Source organism: Nanorana parkeri, unplaced genomic scaffold (assembly GCF_000935625.1).
Source record: "Nanorana parkeri isolate BGI_ZX_2015 unplaced genomic scaffold, ASM93562v1 scaffold301, whole genome shotgun sequence".
NCBI classification, from domain to species: domain Eukaryota; kingdom Metazoa; phylum Chordata; class Amphibia; order Anura; family Dicroglossidae; genus Nanorana; species Nanorana parkeri.
The window spans coordinates 922,068-937,746 of record NW_017306569.1 but is presented as its reverse complement, the minus strand read 5'-3'; the positions used below and the strand labels follow the sequence as shown (position 1 = coordinate 937,746).

At 39.0% G+C, this 15,679-nt stretch overlaps 1 protein-coding gene across 7 annotated transcripts in view; it reads right to left on the bottom strand.

Moving 5' to 3' along the window:
• Positions 1-11,812: 11,812 nt before the first annotated feature.
• CADPS2 (calcium dependent secretion activator 2) overlaps positions 11,813-15,679 on the bottom strand; it is a 254,962-nt gene continuing 251,095 nt past the window's right edge. For all 7 annotated transcript variants that reach the window (XM_018557765.1, XM_018557764.1, XM_018557767.1 and 4 more), the window contains one exon: positions 11,813-12,510. In XM_018557765.1, coding sequence (XP_018413267.1) covers positions 12,340-12,510 — 171 coding nt within the window. In that variant the 3' untranslated portion in view covers positions 11,813-12,339. The remainder of the gene's footprint in view (positions 12,511-15,679) is intronic.

The following is a 15,679-nucleotide window of genomic DNA, read 5'->3' as shown; positions in this document are numbered from 1 at the left end:
GCCGGAGGTTCAGCTTAGCCGATCCAGATGTTGGATTGGCTGAGTCGAACTCCTTCTGCACTTTGGGTCGGCCGAACATGCTGAGCATGTTCGGCCGACCCGAAGCCACGCAAAGCCACCCAATGTACAGCTGATTTCAGCCGATATACGGCTGAAATCAGCCGTACCAGCCTGAGGTGAATAGCCGAACAGCGTTCGGCTCACTTCGCTTCAGGTCGGTCATTCACTCAGCTGCCTACGGCAGCTTAGTGATTAGACCCCTAAGTGATGCCAAGAAGTTTCTATCACAACAAATAAAGCATGGGGCAATTGGCCCCAGGAAGCGTGGAGGTAGTAGAAAGTATGAAGCTTATTCTGCTGGCACCTACCATATCTTCGACAAGCTGAGTCTGACTTACTACACGAGTTGAGAATCTTCACTCAATAAAGTGTCTGAATATTCACTTTAGTTATCAAAATATATGAAAAACACAATTCTATTCACTTTGAATGCCCAGTCATAAGCAGATGAAATAAATAAATAGGATTTTGCTTTTCATGTAATTGGATAACTAAAGTGAATAGACAGACAATTTATTGAGTGAAGAGTCTCAAATCCTTTAGTAAATCAGCCTTATTTTAGAGCTCATATTTTTAGACAAGCTGCCTGTGAGCTCAATAAATTTATTCATTTGAAGAAATCACTCTAGAACACATATGATAGGGTATTTTCTGTTCTCATGTAGAGATAGGAAAACATAGATAATGCAGTGTAAACAGCAGAAAACTTTGTCTGTTGTAACCATATAGTGGAGGGAGATTTCCTTATGGAAGTGTTGGACAGTACTGAAGATGTGACAATGTTTTTTTGTAGTTTGAAATGCCCACTGGAGCCATTAGATCGACTTTTAAAAATGCTTCATAGGGTCCCTGAATCATTGCATCGTGATGGCTTTATTTCCCTATTAATACAATGCATCCAAGCCAGTGGTGAAATACAAGGACCTGCCAAGTGCATCGTATGCCATGAAAGAACAAAACCAAAATGAAGAAAGAAGATGCGATTTAGTATTTCTTAAAATAAACTATGCTGTTTTACACTTTTGCTTTTCATTGTGTCTTTGGTGCAACATTTTAATAATTGCTCCCAAATAAAAATGTTTAAAATGTTTAAAATGTTTTCTAAGGCACATCATTTTCCTTCTTTCATTTTGTTGCTCAGAATAATTATCAGAGAGATACAAATGTTAGGAAAGATAAGCCAAGGTCAAATACAGCATATGGTTTGTCCTTTCTCTAGTAATAGTGGCTGTAAGTAAAGTCGCCTCTAATTAGAAATGTCAGGTAGGGAATCACTGATCGTGGGAAAAAAGCTCAATTATTGCAAAAATCCCCACAGAGTAATGTCTGGCTATAGATTTTATAGTTGAGAAAGTGTGAATGACTTTAAAAGAGATATTTGGTCTCTAAAATGATATATTATCAGTTCAATTATGAAAGATGTTCACTTCTCTCCCATGCTGAAGGCTTGCCTCTCCAGATGGTCAGTATGTTGATGTTGTTTTATTCTAGGAGTAAACTGTATATGGTAATAAAGAGAAAATGAATGACTTTATTAGTTACAATACCATTGAACAGCATTTGTAGTAAATGAATTTATTGTTTAACCAATAACACTTAAAGATACACTCCAGACAGATATACAAATGCTATTGAATCCAGTTATGAATTAATTCAAATATTATTCAGTTTATTTTTCTGTATAGCAGGTAAAAGTACATGATCTCTCTTGATATTCTCTAATCCTTTGCACAATCATACCCTACAGACAGGTGAGGAGAGGCAGCACTGTAGGTCAGGCATTACTGCATTTCTGCAATGCTATTCATATAACATGAAAAAATCCTGCCAGGTGAAGAGAGCAGAGTTATGAATTTAACAGTATGCTGCTTCTCCCTTAATGTTCAGTAAAGGAGGGTCCTAGACTCATTTGTATTGTTGAAATACAGTGCAGCCTGCAGAGTCCTCAGGGATTGCAGGCCCTGGCTGTGCTGTCTGTCAATGATGATGATGGAGCAAGGGACTGAGTGAACCAAATGATAAATGCAGGCAGATAAGATGTTTCTCAAATATTTCCAATATGCATTTAGCTGTTTGTCTAGAGTTTAGCATAAAATTAAGTCTTAAAGGAGTTCTAAAGTCCCAGCATATACTGTCCTGTTTCAACATCAGCATTGTAATAGTAATACATACTAGATTTCTTTTTCATAATAGAAACAAAACTTACTTTAAAAAATCCCTTTTATGTAGTGAGTGCTGCCTTCTTTCTGCCCATCACTTTAATCAACTTCCTGGATTCCCAGTGCCGTGTACTTTGCATCTCTTTTCCTGCTGCTTGATGTGATACAATCTTGATTTCACAAGATTACACAGCCCATCACGCATTGCTCCCTGCAAGCAATGATAATGTTACATTGTTCAGAAGTTGAGTTGTAGTTCAGAAGGCAGGCTCTGTGAGAATTGTCAGACAAAGAAGTGCATATTCACAGGGCTGATTGAAATTGTGTTAGTACATTGAGGAAGTACATCTTATAGGCATCATCAATAAGTACATTTACAAACATCTAGAGCAATATAGTTATTAGGAGTGGGATAGAACTTGAAAATTCAATATAAAAATACATATATTAACTTTTATTTTTTGACCATAATTAATGACCCTTTAATTTTTATTAAAATGTTCTCTTCACAAGAGCCAGACTCAACCACTACTCCATCCTAACTCTCATAAAACAGACCCAGACTGTTCCACTCTTTGTTCCTTGCTCTTCACATTTTCTGCATCCATTCGTTATCCCTTTCCTCATCAGTACAATACTGGATCTTTCCTGGTGTTATTAAATAAGATGATGTCTGGATATGCAAAAGTAAAGAACTTTACTGGAAAAAACTAGGGGGTCTATTCACGAAGCAGCCAAAGGATCCCTTCGGTTCAGTAGAACTGAAGGGCTGCTGTACGGGTTATTCACAATAGCCCGTACAGCTCCCGAACTTAGCCGAGCGGCTCTACCGTGCCGAAGGCATGTGCCGCGATGAAAGCCGAAGCTGGCCGAGCGGCCGGCCATTCTGACAGCTGGGCGGAGCCAGCCGTGATGTTACGGCTGGCTCCGGCCATTTGCAGAGAGATCAGCATCCCTGGTTACCAGCTAACCAGGGACACTGATCTCCAGACAGCAAACTCTCCCGGGCGCTCCGGCCGCCAAGGAGAGAAACACTGCTTTTTTTTTTTTTTTCTTTATTCTGACACGGAGCCGTTGGAATGCATTGCTAGATTCCTATTGGCTATTTCAATTTGCAATAGCCAATAGTAAACTAGCATTGCACCCTCGGCTGATGGACTGAGAACTGCAGCAGAGGGCGGGTGCAATGCTAGTTTACTATATGTCTTCCCTATATTGTAAAGCGCGGCGCAAACTGTTGGCGTTATATAAATTCTGTATAATAATAACTCAGCTCAGTATGAACATGTAGTTTCACCACAGCTGGAGGACCAGAGTTTGCCTTCCCCTGATCTAGACCATTGACTATAGGATTAAGTGGCTTATGCACCTGGACACAGAGACTACTCAGAGGAAGACAAAGGGTAAAAACAAATTACAAAAAAGACCACAGACAAGAAAACAGACAGGTGAGTAAAATGTGGAGCAATCCTCCAAAAGATGACCAATGGTGACAGACTTCCCCATGGAGGACTGCACCACAGAATGACGACTAGCATGAGAATGACCACCAGATGACTATGAAGCAGAATGTGTAACATGCAGGTTTTTTTCCAGCAATAGACGATCTACACTGTGGTTTCAGCATACATTGATTGTTTAAAAAAATTACTGAATAATAGGGACTTGAGTAGTATGGTCCCATTAAAAACATTATTAGTATGTTTATATGTTAGTTGGCTGGTTCAGCAACTCTATTTCTCCATGTTGAAGGGTTCCTGGGGTATTGTGTCTGCAGAGTGGTATAATTAATCCATACATGTGTAAAAAATACTTACTATTGCCACCATTTATAGTACGGAAAATCTTTTGTTGAAAAGCCAGATTGGAATTGTAATATGAAGATCCTGAACATGCACCTGCAGTTTGACACACATTTTCATTTTAACATTGTTAGCAGAAGGAGCATGATAGCTGTTCTAAAGCACTTCAAAACAATGTCAGATGGAGGACAAAAGACAATTGCATATCTTTATGATAGTTTTTTTTAATTCCTCATGATTACCTCAAAGTAAATTGTCTTTCTGTTTAATTGATGTACATCTGAGTAAATCATTTGACATGCTAAGTACTATATAATGAAATGTGTTAATGTGTAAATTAGAATCTATTTAGACACTCTAACACATAATTAAAATCTATAAGGCAGATAATTAAAATTAAGGATCAGCACATTTTCACCTTCGTTGGGGAGGTGTTACGTTTCCAAAAAGCAGAAAGATGGCAAATATTCATCACATCTGTGTGAACAGCACTATGCTGCTTACCAGACCATAAATATTACACCAGTGAAACATTTAATTAAAGCTGAAGTTTAATCTACCTTTATTTTGGCTCCTTCCTTGCCTTTTCATAAACATGCTAATAAAATGTTTAAATAAAATGTTTCTATTTTTTATTACATACCTTATTTTAGACTCTTCACTGGGTCTCTCTCCTTCCCTGTGCAATACAGGAAGAACATGGATGGTAGGAGGGGTTAGCAGGGTTAGCATCCTGCCTGTCTCAGTGCACCTTCTGAGAGCCCTCAGCCCTGAACCAAGTAGTGGGCTGGCTCATGGGAGGAGTTATGCAAATATGAACCTTGAAGGTTAGATGTCAGTCTGGAGGAGTGGCTTTTCCTAGGCAGGGGTGGGCCAGGGATACTAAGGCTGGGGGGATAGGGCTAGATAAAGCTGTTTTCTAGCCAGGAAATGAGACAGGCTCTGTCTAACCTGCCGTAGGTTCTAATGCACACTAGAAGAAAATCAGAGTGTGCAGTGAATCAGAGTGAGCAATTTCAGTACAGGAGAGGTATAATTGTGCAAGACTCTGTGTAAGGCTGTAGTTCAGCTTTAACATCATTACATACTAGGAATACCTAAGACGATTAATGCTCTAATCTGTGTTCGGGCTGTTATAAACCCAGAAAAACAAGAACATTTTCATTATTTGCAGTGCATTGTTTAGCAACCATACATTATCAGTAGGTTTAAAAAAAGTGACTAGCAATCTGGTTATACAGTATGCTGTCATTTAGGGAGTGCCCAAGGTACATCATCTTTGACCTACTTTTAAAACAACTAAAGTGGAACTAGGTTGATGCGGTGATGCAGTCTGATTTTCCTGACTCTCACGAAGAGCTGAATTGGGAAAAGCAAACACAAGGCCAATGCTAAAATATCAAACTTCAAAGTCTACAAACTCTTACTGGGCATTTCCAGCTCTTGAGCTAAATATGCCAGTTACAATGCTTCATTATGTCAACATTTATATGACTACATTCCCACACCTGAATCGGTTTTTAACAAATTAAACTAAATACAACTTAACCACTTGAAGACGAGGTGTTTACACCCCTTCCCATCCAGGCCATTTTTCAGTATTCAGCGCTGCGGTACTTTTACTGTCATTTATTCGGTCATGCAACGATGTACTGAAATTAATTTTATACTATTTTTTGGGGACAGATAGAGCTTTCTTTTGGTGGTATTTAATCACCACTGGGGCATTTTTTTATTATATTAAGGAACAATTACAGAACATTTTGAAAAATAGTTTTTTTACATTAAGTTAGCAAACATTTATTATTACCCAATTTTTTGGTAAAATATATAAGATGGGGTCACGTCAGGTAAATAGACACCAAACATGTCAAGCCTTAAAATTGCGCGCACCTGTGAAATCGCAAAAAACTACCATACCCAAAATTGACCATAGGCGACGCTTTAAAAGCTTTTACCGGTCATCAGTTTAGTGTTATCAGTGATTGATGGCCCTAGAATCATTGCTCTTAGTGCGACGATATGTAACACTTGTAACTCTATGTCACACTCATTTTAGCATGTATGCGCACCCGTCACATGTTTGCACGCATGAATGTATGGGTGGGGACTTTAAAAAAAAATGTGTTTTTTTCTAAAAAAAATGTCATGTGGGACTTTCTTTTTTTCAACTTTTCTTTTTTCCCCCTATTTTCTTTTTTCACTTAACTTTATTGTCATCATATAGGGAGCTACTAAGAAACCCCCCTATGTGATAGCAAAAGATGTGACAGGTCCTCTTTATGGATACATCAGGGGTCTCCAGGACCCCTAATGTCACCTAGGACCCCCGAAGAAGCTAATGAAGCAGAGCTCTGCTTCATCAGCTTTTCTTCAGCTTCTGAAGCCAGTGAGTGACAAAAGCATGTGGAAGTGATGTAATCTACATCACTTCCGCATTCTGACACCAGAGAGGGGATCGGAGGGAGATCGCGTACCGATCTCTCTCTGATCCCCTGTCACAGAGCCACCATGCTGGTCTCGGGCTTGCCCCGGGCACAGCGGATCACTTATATGTAAACAGGAATCGCTGCCTGTTTTGAAATTTGGGCAGTTTTCCGCTGCGAGTGGGCGGGGGCAACAGACCATCTTTAGACGGCCGGTCACATCCTGGAAGCTCCTGGCCTGGCTCCCGGATGCATCATCAGACTGCCCTGGACTCACAGGAGAATTCAGCAGAGAACAGTGCTGACATTACATGGCCCTGTTATCTTCACATTCCAGGACCAATCACTGCTATTAAAAAAACAAATGGAGGAAAATGTGGGATTGTGCTGGAAAAAATAAAAAATATAGAAAGTAAAAAAAATAAGGGTGAAGGATATGGAAAGGGCTAGTAAAACACAGAATTTGAATTTCAGTATTTTCTTGGAAGATGTTGAGTTTTGACCTCTCCTCCTCCTCCTGTGCCATTGCATATGACAGCATGTACATTTACTTTATATATAACAGCTTGGCTACCATGGAATGTTGGTAGTGAAGTAAGGTTCAGTCTATGGTAAATACCATTGTTGACACTCACAACAGAGGCCATCGAAGATGTGTTTTCCCCTTTGAGGCTAAGTACACTTTTCAGTTAAAAGTGAAAAATAATTTGCATATATTTCATTTTTTTCAGTATATTATTTAGCTTGCTCATTCATTTTATGAGGTACTTCTGAAATTCCTTAAGCAGTCTATATCTACACCACACAGCCAAACCTGTTGCAGATGGGGCCTCCTGCTGCTGAGACAAAGATGTTTTGTATGCCTGATTTACCCTTGTAAGGGCTGATCAAAAGCAAATAAGACCATTGCCACAGAGTAGGCAGACTAGGAGTTTCAGAGAGATCTCTCTGCTGTATACCAATACTGATGCCATTTCCACTATGACATCTGTTTCGGGTTGACATTCATTGTGGTATATTTTATCACAATCTTTCCAAATATTTAGAGGTCTATTCACTAAGCTGCCGAAGGATCTAGGCGTAGCTTCGGCTGATCCTTCGGCTAGCTTCGGCCCCAGGACCCCTTCGGTTCAGTAGAACCGAAGGGCTGCTGTACAGCTCCCAAAGTCGGCCGAGCGGCTCAGTCGAGCTGAAGGCATATGCTTTGGCTCGACTGAGCCGAGGTGAAAGCCGAAGCTGGCTGAACGGCCGGCCGACAGCCGGCTACTGACTGCTGGGCGGAGCCAGCCATCATCTCACGGCTGGCTCCGGCCACTTGCACAGACAGATCAGCATCCCGGGTTACATGGTAACCTGGGACGCTGATCTCCAGATAGCCCAACTCTCCCAGACGCCCTGGGAGTCTCCCGCTATTAGATAGCGGCTCCCGGCCGCCCAGGAGAGAAACACTTTCTCCCAGAAAGTTTTACTCTGGTCGATCGAGCAGAGGAAACCTTTCCCTGCTCTGTTGTCTTTTTTTTCTTCTTCTGACATCGGAGCCGTTGGCTGCCGTCAGAATAAAAAAATTATAATAAAAAAACACCATAGAAATGCATAGCTACATTCCTATTGGCTATTTCAATTTGCAATAGCCAATAGCAAACTAGCTTTTGCACCCGCCCACTGCTGCTGTCAACCAGCAGAGGGGACCTGAAGTTCTCCATCAGGTCCCCTCTAGTGATTGACAGCAGTAGAGGGTGGGTGCAATAGCTAGTTTACTATTGGCTATTGCAAGTGAAATAGCCAATAGGAAACTAGCTGTGCATTCCTATGGTGTTTTTTTTTTTTATTCTGACAGCAGAACCGCCCTGCCAATAGAACCACCCTACCAATCATTTTCTATTTTATTTTTTCTACTTTATTAACTGTTTTTCTATTCTCCTCAGTACCACAGAGGTACCGAGCAGAACAGCCGAGCCGAATGCCGCTCGGCGGCATTCGGCTATTCGCTCACTGCTGTTCGGCATCTATGAAAAGAGGCCGAACAGCAGTGAGTAGCCTGCCGGAGGTTCGGCTTAGCCGATCCAGATGTTGGATCGGCTGAGCCGAACTCCTTCTGCACTTCGGGTCAGCCTGAAGTGAATAGCCGAACTTCACTTCGGGTCGGTTATTCACTTGGCTGCCTACGGCAGCTTAGTGAATAGACCCCTTAGTGTTTATTAGGGAAGCTAAGAGAAGAATAGCACTGTGGTTCAAAGTAAAGTTTTAATCAATGCTTTAAAGTCTGTGAAGGTTCTCATTCATCCAGGACATGGTATATCTGTAAGAATTAAGTAAAGGCAACTGGACTTGCTAATTTACTTGACTAATTACTTCTGAATTGAGAAAGCTGGCTGGATGACCAGTGAAACGTCTTCAAGAAAAATACAGCAAGTCCAGTTGCCTTTACTTATTTTTTTACAGATATAACTCTTTAAAGGCTCAACTATACTTGGATTTGCCATCAACACTCTCAGTTCTTAATATGTTAAGTAGCATCTTTTGGAGTTTAGTGTTAGGCGTTATGTGTAAAGTTAGGGTGACTAAGCGTTGGTGATTCATATAGTATTAGGCTTTAATGTCTAATTATAAAGGTTAGGGTTACAGCTAGGTGTTAAAGCCCATCTCCACTTTGTATAAAAATACAGTTTTGAAAATTACAAAGTTATACTAACCCTATCCTCCGATCTGGTCAGCTGTGACAGTGCTCTCATCAGCCTGTTTTCTCCTCCACTGCAATGGTATGTCTCACGGCATCCTCACGTCTACACTGTGTATAGAATGTGATGACTCAGGGACCTTAGACTGCTGCAGCGGAGGGTGAGAGACGCTCCAGGGACCATTCTAAGCTCAAGCTGGCTTGGAGGATTGGGTGAGTATAACTTTTTTTAATTTTCAGCTCTAAACCAAAACGAGCACTTAACCCTTGAAGTGCAGTGGTAGCTCTACTGCAAGGGTTATTAAAACATTTTCCCGGAGTTCTTCTTTGAAGCAAATTTGTGCTTTTCCTATGCAGGACATATCAAAAGGTTGTTTGTTACTACTGCTACCAGCTGCTGCGTTCAGTGTCAGAAGCTGAAGGAAATACCCAGTACTTCCGGGAATGTGGTAGCATTTGAGTCACATTCCCATTGGCTAGTTAGACTGCCTATCATAGTGATGGGCCAATAGGATTATGTGAAGGTGAGGCTTAGCAGCACGCTTCTACACCATCTAGAGTATACATAACAGAGCTTTGCATATCAGAATTGCCCAACATTCAGCCATGACAGTACGGTTTGCGAGGCAGCTGCAAGTATGTGCAGGCACCTCTAGGTGTAACAGTTTGCCCCCCTTTCCTTTCAGTCTCTTTAAAGGTCAATTATGGGCTCAATTAACTTACTGGTTTTAAGTGAGTTACACACTCTGTTTCCCTAAATCCAGCTTCCATAAATCGGATATAAGCATTGCAGGTCTCAATAGACTTCAGCACTGTGTTGCCATCTCTGCCCCCCCCTATCCTTATTCTGTCCATTTATAAGATGAAGCCTATGCTGTGTATTATGTGAATGGCCAGGAAGTGGGGCAGGCAGTGATATGACTGCAGCGATGTGTCTATGGAGACCTGCAGCACTTACACCTGCATGTAAACAAGAATATTTGTGGAAGGAAGAAGACTGCAGCTGGTTTTATTTAAAACCAGTAAGTTTATTTTGCCTGTAGTTGGGCTTTAACCTCCCTTTAATTCACCAGTAGTAGACTTTGACATGTTATGCATTCAGAGAGTGTGTTCTAAAACCCAGCTTTGGCTCATTCCTGCTATTTGTCTTTAATTTATGACTTTACTGTACTTCCATCATCTGACCGTCTTAAGCTGGGGTATATTTAGAATCACACCCCCGGGACTGACCACACAGATAAATTCCAACCTCACCTTCTGAAGTTATGATGATAATAAGAGACTGTTTAGACCGTTCTCCCACCATGCCTTGAACAAACAACCATTCATGTTCAAAATGACTTAAATTCTGCTCCTTCCTAAAGCCTAAGGTTTTAATAAAACCACTGACCCTCTTGACCATGTATACAGTGAGGAAAATAGTAAATTGATCCCCTGCATATTTTGTAAGTTTGCCCACTTACAAAGAAATGAAAGGTCTATAATTTCTATCATAGGTGTATTTTAAATGATAGAGACAGAAAATCAACCAACAAATCCTGAAAAAAACACGATACAAATGTTATAAATTGAGTTGCAGTTGCATCATGTGTTTTTTCAGGATTTTTGGTTGTTATTCTGTCTCTATCATTTAAACTACACCCATGATAAAAATTATAGACCTTTCATTTCCTTGTAAGTGGGCAAACTTACAAAATCTGCAGGGGATCAAATAATGATTTTCCTCACCGTACATGCTTAATGGATTGAGTTAATGTCAAAACAATTGCTGTTTTGCAATTTGTGTTAATGAACAAGGGTACTGAATAGAGAGGTCATTGAGTGTCCACTGGTATAATGTTTCCACCTCTTGCTCCACTCATGTAATTGTAAACTCAACAGCAAGTGTGGATACATTTTACATGAAAAACCTGCAAGCACTAATTAACTTGGAAGTGTGGCAAATATTTTTTTAAAGTGTATATACTGTAGGTAACAATAGTTTAAGGTTTCTGTTACCTGAAATCTAACATGCACTGTAAAACAGTTAAAATGCCAGTAAGCCTAAACTAATAATTAATTAGTTAATATAGTAGGAATTGAAATAAAAAGGAAACACTACTGAAGAATATCAAAACTCTAGACAGTTGAGGTAAAGGATAACTGGGGTAGAATCTTATACAGAGAACATCCTTATAATAATGCTATAAAATTACACCATTGGCAGTCACTGGTAAACCTCCTTTAGCCTAGAATGGCTGATAAAATAGTGTAACAGGCTGCACAAATCTTCACAACAAAAGTAGATTTAGTAGCAGGTATCCCAAGTTTTTTTTAAACAGATAATTGTAATGTTTAAAACATATTCTGGAACAATATTAACAGTTCCTTTGTATAACTGTAAGTTGTATTTTAAGTATTCTAATCTTAGTATTCGTTTGTCAATTTCTATTTACAGTGGTTGCAGTTGGAATCATCAGCTACAGAGTTCTTCAATCAGACAGCTACAAGATGACTGTTATAAATCACAGTGACAAGGAGACATAACTTATAATCTGACCTGTTACTAGCCCTAAAGGACTGTCTTAACTATTAAACATCAAATGCCTTCCATATCTTAGACAATACAGATTTCTATTAAACAATACCAGATGTGAACATAACAGGAAGGGAGGCCACATCTGTCTGTAAACATATTATCAAACTTTATTAAACAATGTATAGAGACAAAAAATAAATTCCTACAGGTCCATGAAACTGTAGGCTTAAAATGTGCATATTTTTATACGTCTCTGCTAGTCTTTACAACACAAGCAGAAACACCAATGGAATGTCATACACAGGCTGGACATAAGAACAAGGTACTTCTGAAGGCAGTGGCCAATAGGATATGGAAATTATCCACTTTTATTATGAACGTTACAAAAAAAAAAATGTAGGCCAATGCATTGTTGAGAAATTCCATACAAATATAGGTAAACAGTAATAATATTACATTGTTTTAAAAGGCAGATGTTCTGAGAAATCCATACAAAAAGAAAATAATTCTTATATTAAACCTGCACAAAAATGATTCATACAGTGTTTCATTTGACCATTTCTATAACTCTTTGGCCCATGTATTTTAAATGGATTTAAATAAGCAATCTATTGGGACTTTAAGTAAAGTGAAATATTTCTATACAGAACAGATAAAAATACATGGAGCATATTGCAAACATATAAATATTGAGATGTCATTCTTCTTCATCATCACTGTCCTTCATAGAAATCCCCTGGAGTCCTCCCCTATCAGAAACAGCTACCGTAGCCTCTTCCATAGTTAAACGGTTGTGAACTGTCTCATATGTCTTATTATTTAGAGTGCCGTCAAGAACCCCCTGTAGCCTAAAGTCTCTGTAGGTTTTCTGCAAGATAGAAATAAAAAAAAAATCACTCATTTAAACTTCACATGTCCGTTTAGGGTAGCATCAAATCTTATATGTTATATATCACAAAACATTAACATTTAGTATAATGGTAAAACAGCATTTAACATAGTTAAATGCACATATATAATTAGAAAGCACAGTTATAATTTTTTTGTCATTTGCAGTTGTAAGAAACTACTTATGACAGTGAGATGAGTGGAAAAAAAAGTAAATTGAGCTCAATGTTTAAAAAGAAAAAAAAAACTCTTAAGAGCATATTAAAAAGTATATAATTCCTTCTATTACTTTTCATTAATCCATTGTAGCAACACGGTTAACATAGCTTTAACCCCCTAACGATAATGGTAAAAACAAACCTTTAGGCCCCATTCACATGTAGCGACTTATCGCGCGATTTCCGCCGCGATATCGCGAGAAGTCGCCGGCTAATGATAGTCAATGGAGCTGTCTTAGCTCCATGTCGCTCGTCGCGGTCACAAGTCGCTTCTACAGGACCCTTTTTTCGGCGGATTTTGCTTTTTTCTATGGAGCCCGACGGAGAAGGTCGCGCTACCGTCGCTGGAATGTCGCCACCGAAAGTCGCGCTATCCTGGCCGCCGCAAAGGTATGTCGCTACATGTGAATGGGGCCTAAGGGTCCATTTACATCTGACCGTAACGAAAATCATACAATTCCGTGTGATTAACACACATCTAGTGTGTGTTTTTGTGCTCTAGAAGCATTGCCATTTATTAGAATGGCACCCTCTGGCTGTCATGCACTGCAATGTGCGTTACCGCATTACCATACACTACATTAGAAGAAAGTAGTGCAAAAAGTAGTTTTGCCAATACTGAGAAAAATATTGCATCATGCACCTTGTAGTGGGTTTTCTATTTACATACAAGGATAGTACCCAGTGGGTTCTCTATATACATACATGGATAGTACCCAGTGGGTTCTCTATTTACATATATGGATAGTAGCCTGACATTCTTGTGGAATTGTAAAACATCACATACACTCGATACAATTTGTTTTTTTAATTAAACTGACCTAGGGTACAGGGAACAAAGGGAATGAGTCTCCATCTATGCTAAAAAGAGGCAGGTAAATATTTCTATTACTTCACAAAAAATATTCTAAATTCTCATTTTAGGATGTTATATTTTTTAAACAGCTGGAGTTCTTCTTTACATATTAAAGATTTCATAATTTTTTGTAATATTACTTTTATTTTTCTTTAAAAATATGTGTGACTGTGAATTCAACAGAAAGTCCTATGGTCAGATATTTGGAAGAGATTATACACAGGTGTTTTCTCAGTATGATAAAAAAAAAAAACCCCGGTATCTTCAGTGTATAAACGAAGGGAACATTTTTGCTTCTATTTCTATTTACGATTTATACATTTTCACACTTAAAGAAAACGTTAACCTTTGCTAAAACTTTTCGGCAACATTTCATTTCATTTTTGCTTTTGATAAAAAAATCTTCCATCTGGTGATAGCGTTCATATTTCCAGGGTCTATGATTTACGTGAGCATAAAATTTAACCAGCATCTAGTTTATTACTGTTTTAATGCGTTACCTTTTATATTTAATAACTTACTTCTATGCCCTTCCAGTTCCTGTATTCCAGGCTCAACTACATGAGAAAATATTATTCTAAAGGCAAACTGCCACTTAATGAAAGAACTATACCTACCAGGTGATGTTTCCATTAAGGGTTCATTCATGTTGTGTGTGTGTGTGTTGGTGTGATTTTTGGCCTGTCAATGCCAGTTGAGTGGCCTGGATCTCTTACTCTTCTATGAGCCCTCAACAAAAATGTATGAACCTGAGAAACGTAGTTCTGTACTGCCTTGTTGCCTGTACGAATAGCCTAAAACTACATAGCATGCACGGCAAAAGGTCAGGGGAGAACTTTGCATTGCAGTCATGGCCTCCAGTTAATATGTTTTTTTGGTTGCCATGGCAGCTAAGTGTACTACCATGGCAACCTCTACAAGGAGCAGGGCAGGCACAAAAGTTCATGTGGGCAGGCCTCAGTTTATCGAAGGAAAAGAGGAGCAACCACTCAAGGTTGTCAACAGAATTTGGCTGCAGAGAGGCTAGAAATGGCTATGTTGTTTGGGGCATGAAGGGTGCAAAGGGAAAAGTTGGTTTGTGTTCAGTTTTCTTTTTCATACCAGTAATTTCAGTTTTTCCAGTTAAATCCAGCCAACAAATAAAGTTAATAAACTGCTCCAGCTAACATGCAGTATAACCTTTAGTGCCAAATATATTTCAGCTAAGATGTATATATTATGGGAAGATGTTATGGGTGCCCTCCCAAAAATAAATAATATGCTGATTTTTTGAAAGTTGAAACCACCAAGCCAATTTAAAGAAGATGAATTACTGGGTTGCTGCAGAATTTTCCAGCATTTACCAAAAAGACTTCAGAGTTGCTCTGATTAGCCAGCAATGTATAGCCGCTGATTTGCAGTTAGCACCAATGCTGTCAGTATGCAACAGTACTATAAGAGACTTTGCAATAGCTTCACAAAAAAACCCAAACTATTTGCTTAAGACAACTGTATACAGCAAGGCATAATGTTGAAAAATATAAAATAATTTTAGGGGGGGGGGGGGATTTTTCAAAACTGGAGCAGATTCTGGAGCAGTTGTTAATGGCAACCAATCAACTTCTATCTTTCATCTTCAAGGCTTAACAGTACAAACTGAATATATAAGCTGATTGGTTGCCATTAACAACTGCTCCAGATTTTCTCTGTTCCACTTTTGATAAGCTCCCCTTTTTGAGTTTACAAACACTTTAAGTTTTACTATCAATAGGGATATTTCTACAGAGATTAATACAGCATCATGTAGCCTATACATTTCCAAGGTGAAGCTATTAAATATCACACAGCAGCTCCAACAAATACAGCAAAGTGATATGTTGCTATATTTAAACCTTACTACTATCCATGATGTGATCTTAGACAGTTCTCTAATGAACTGTTCTTACACTCTTTTTCTACTTCTCTTATTGCTTGTGTGTGTTTATAGGATATTTTGGAACATACAGGATGTACATATATAGTCTAATGCAAACATTTCTGACTTCCTGAAATTAACATTTTAAATTAACTTTTTTAAACAAATTTTCTGAGCGAGA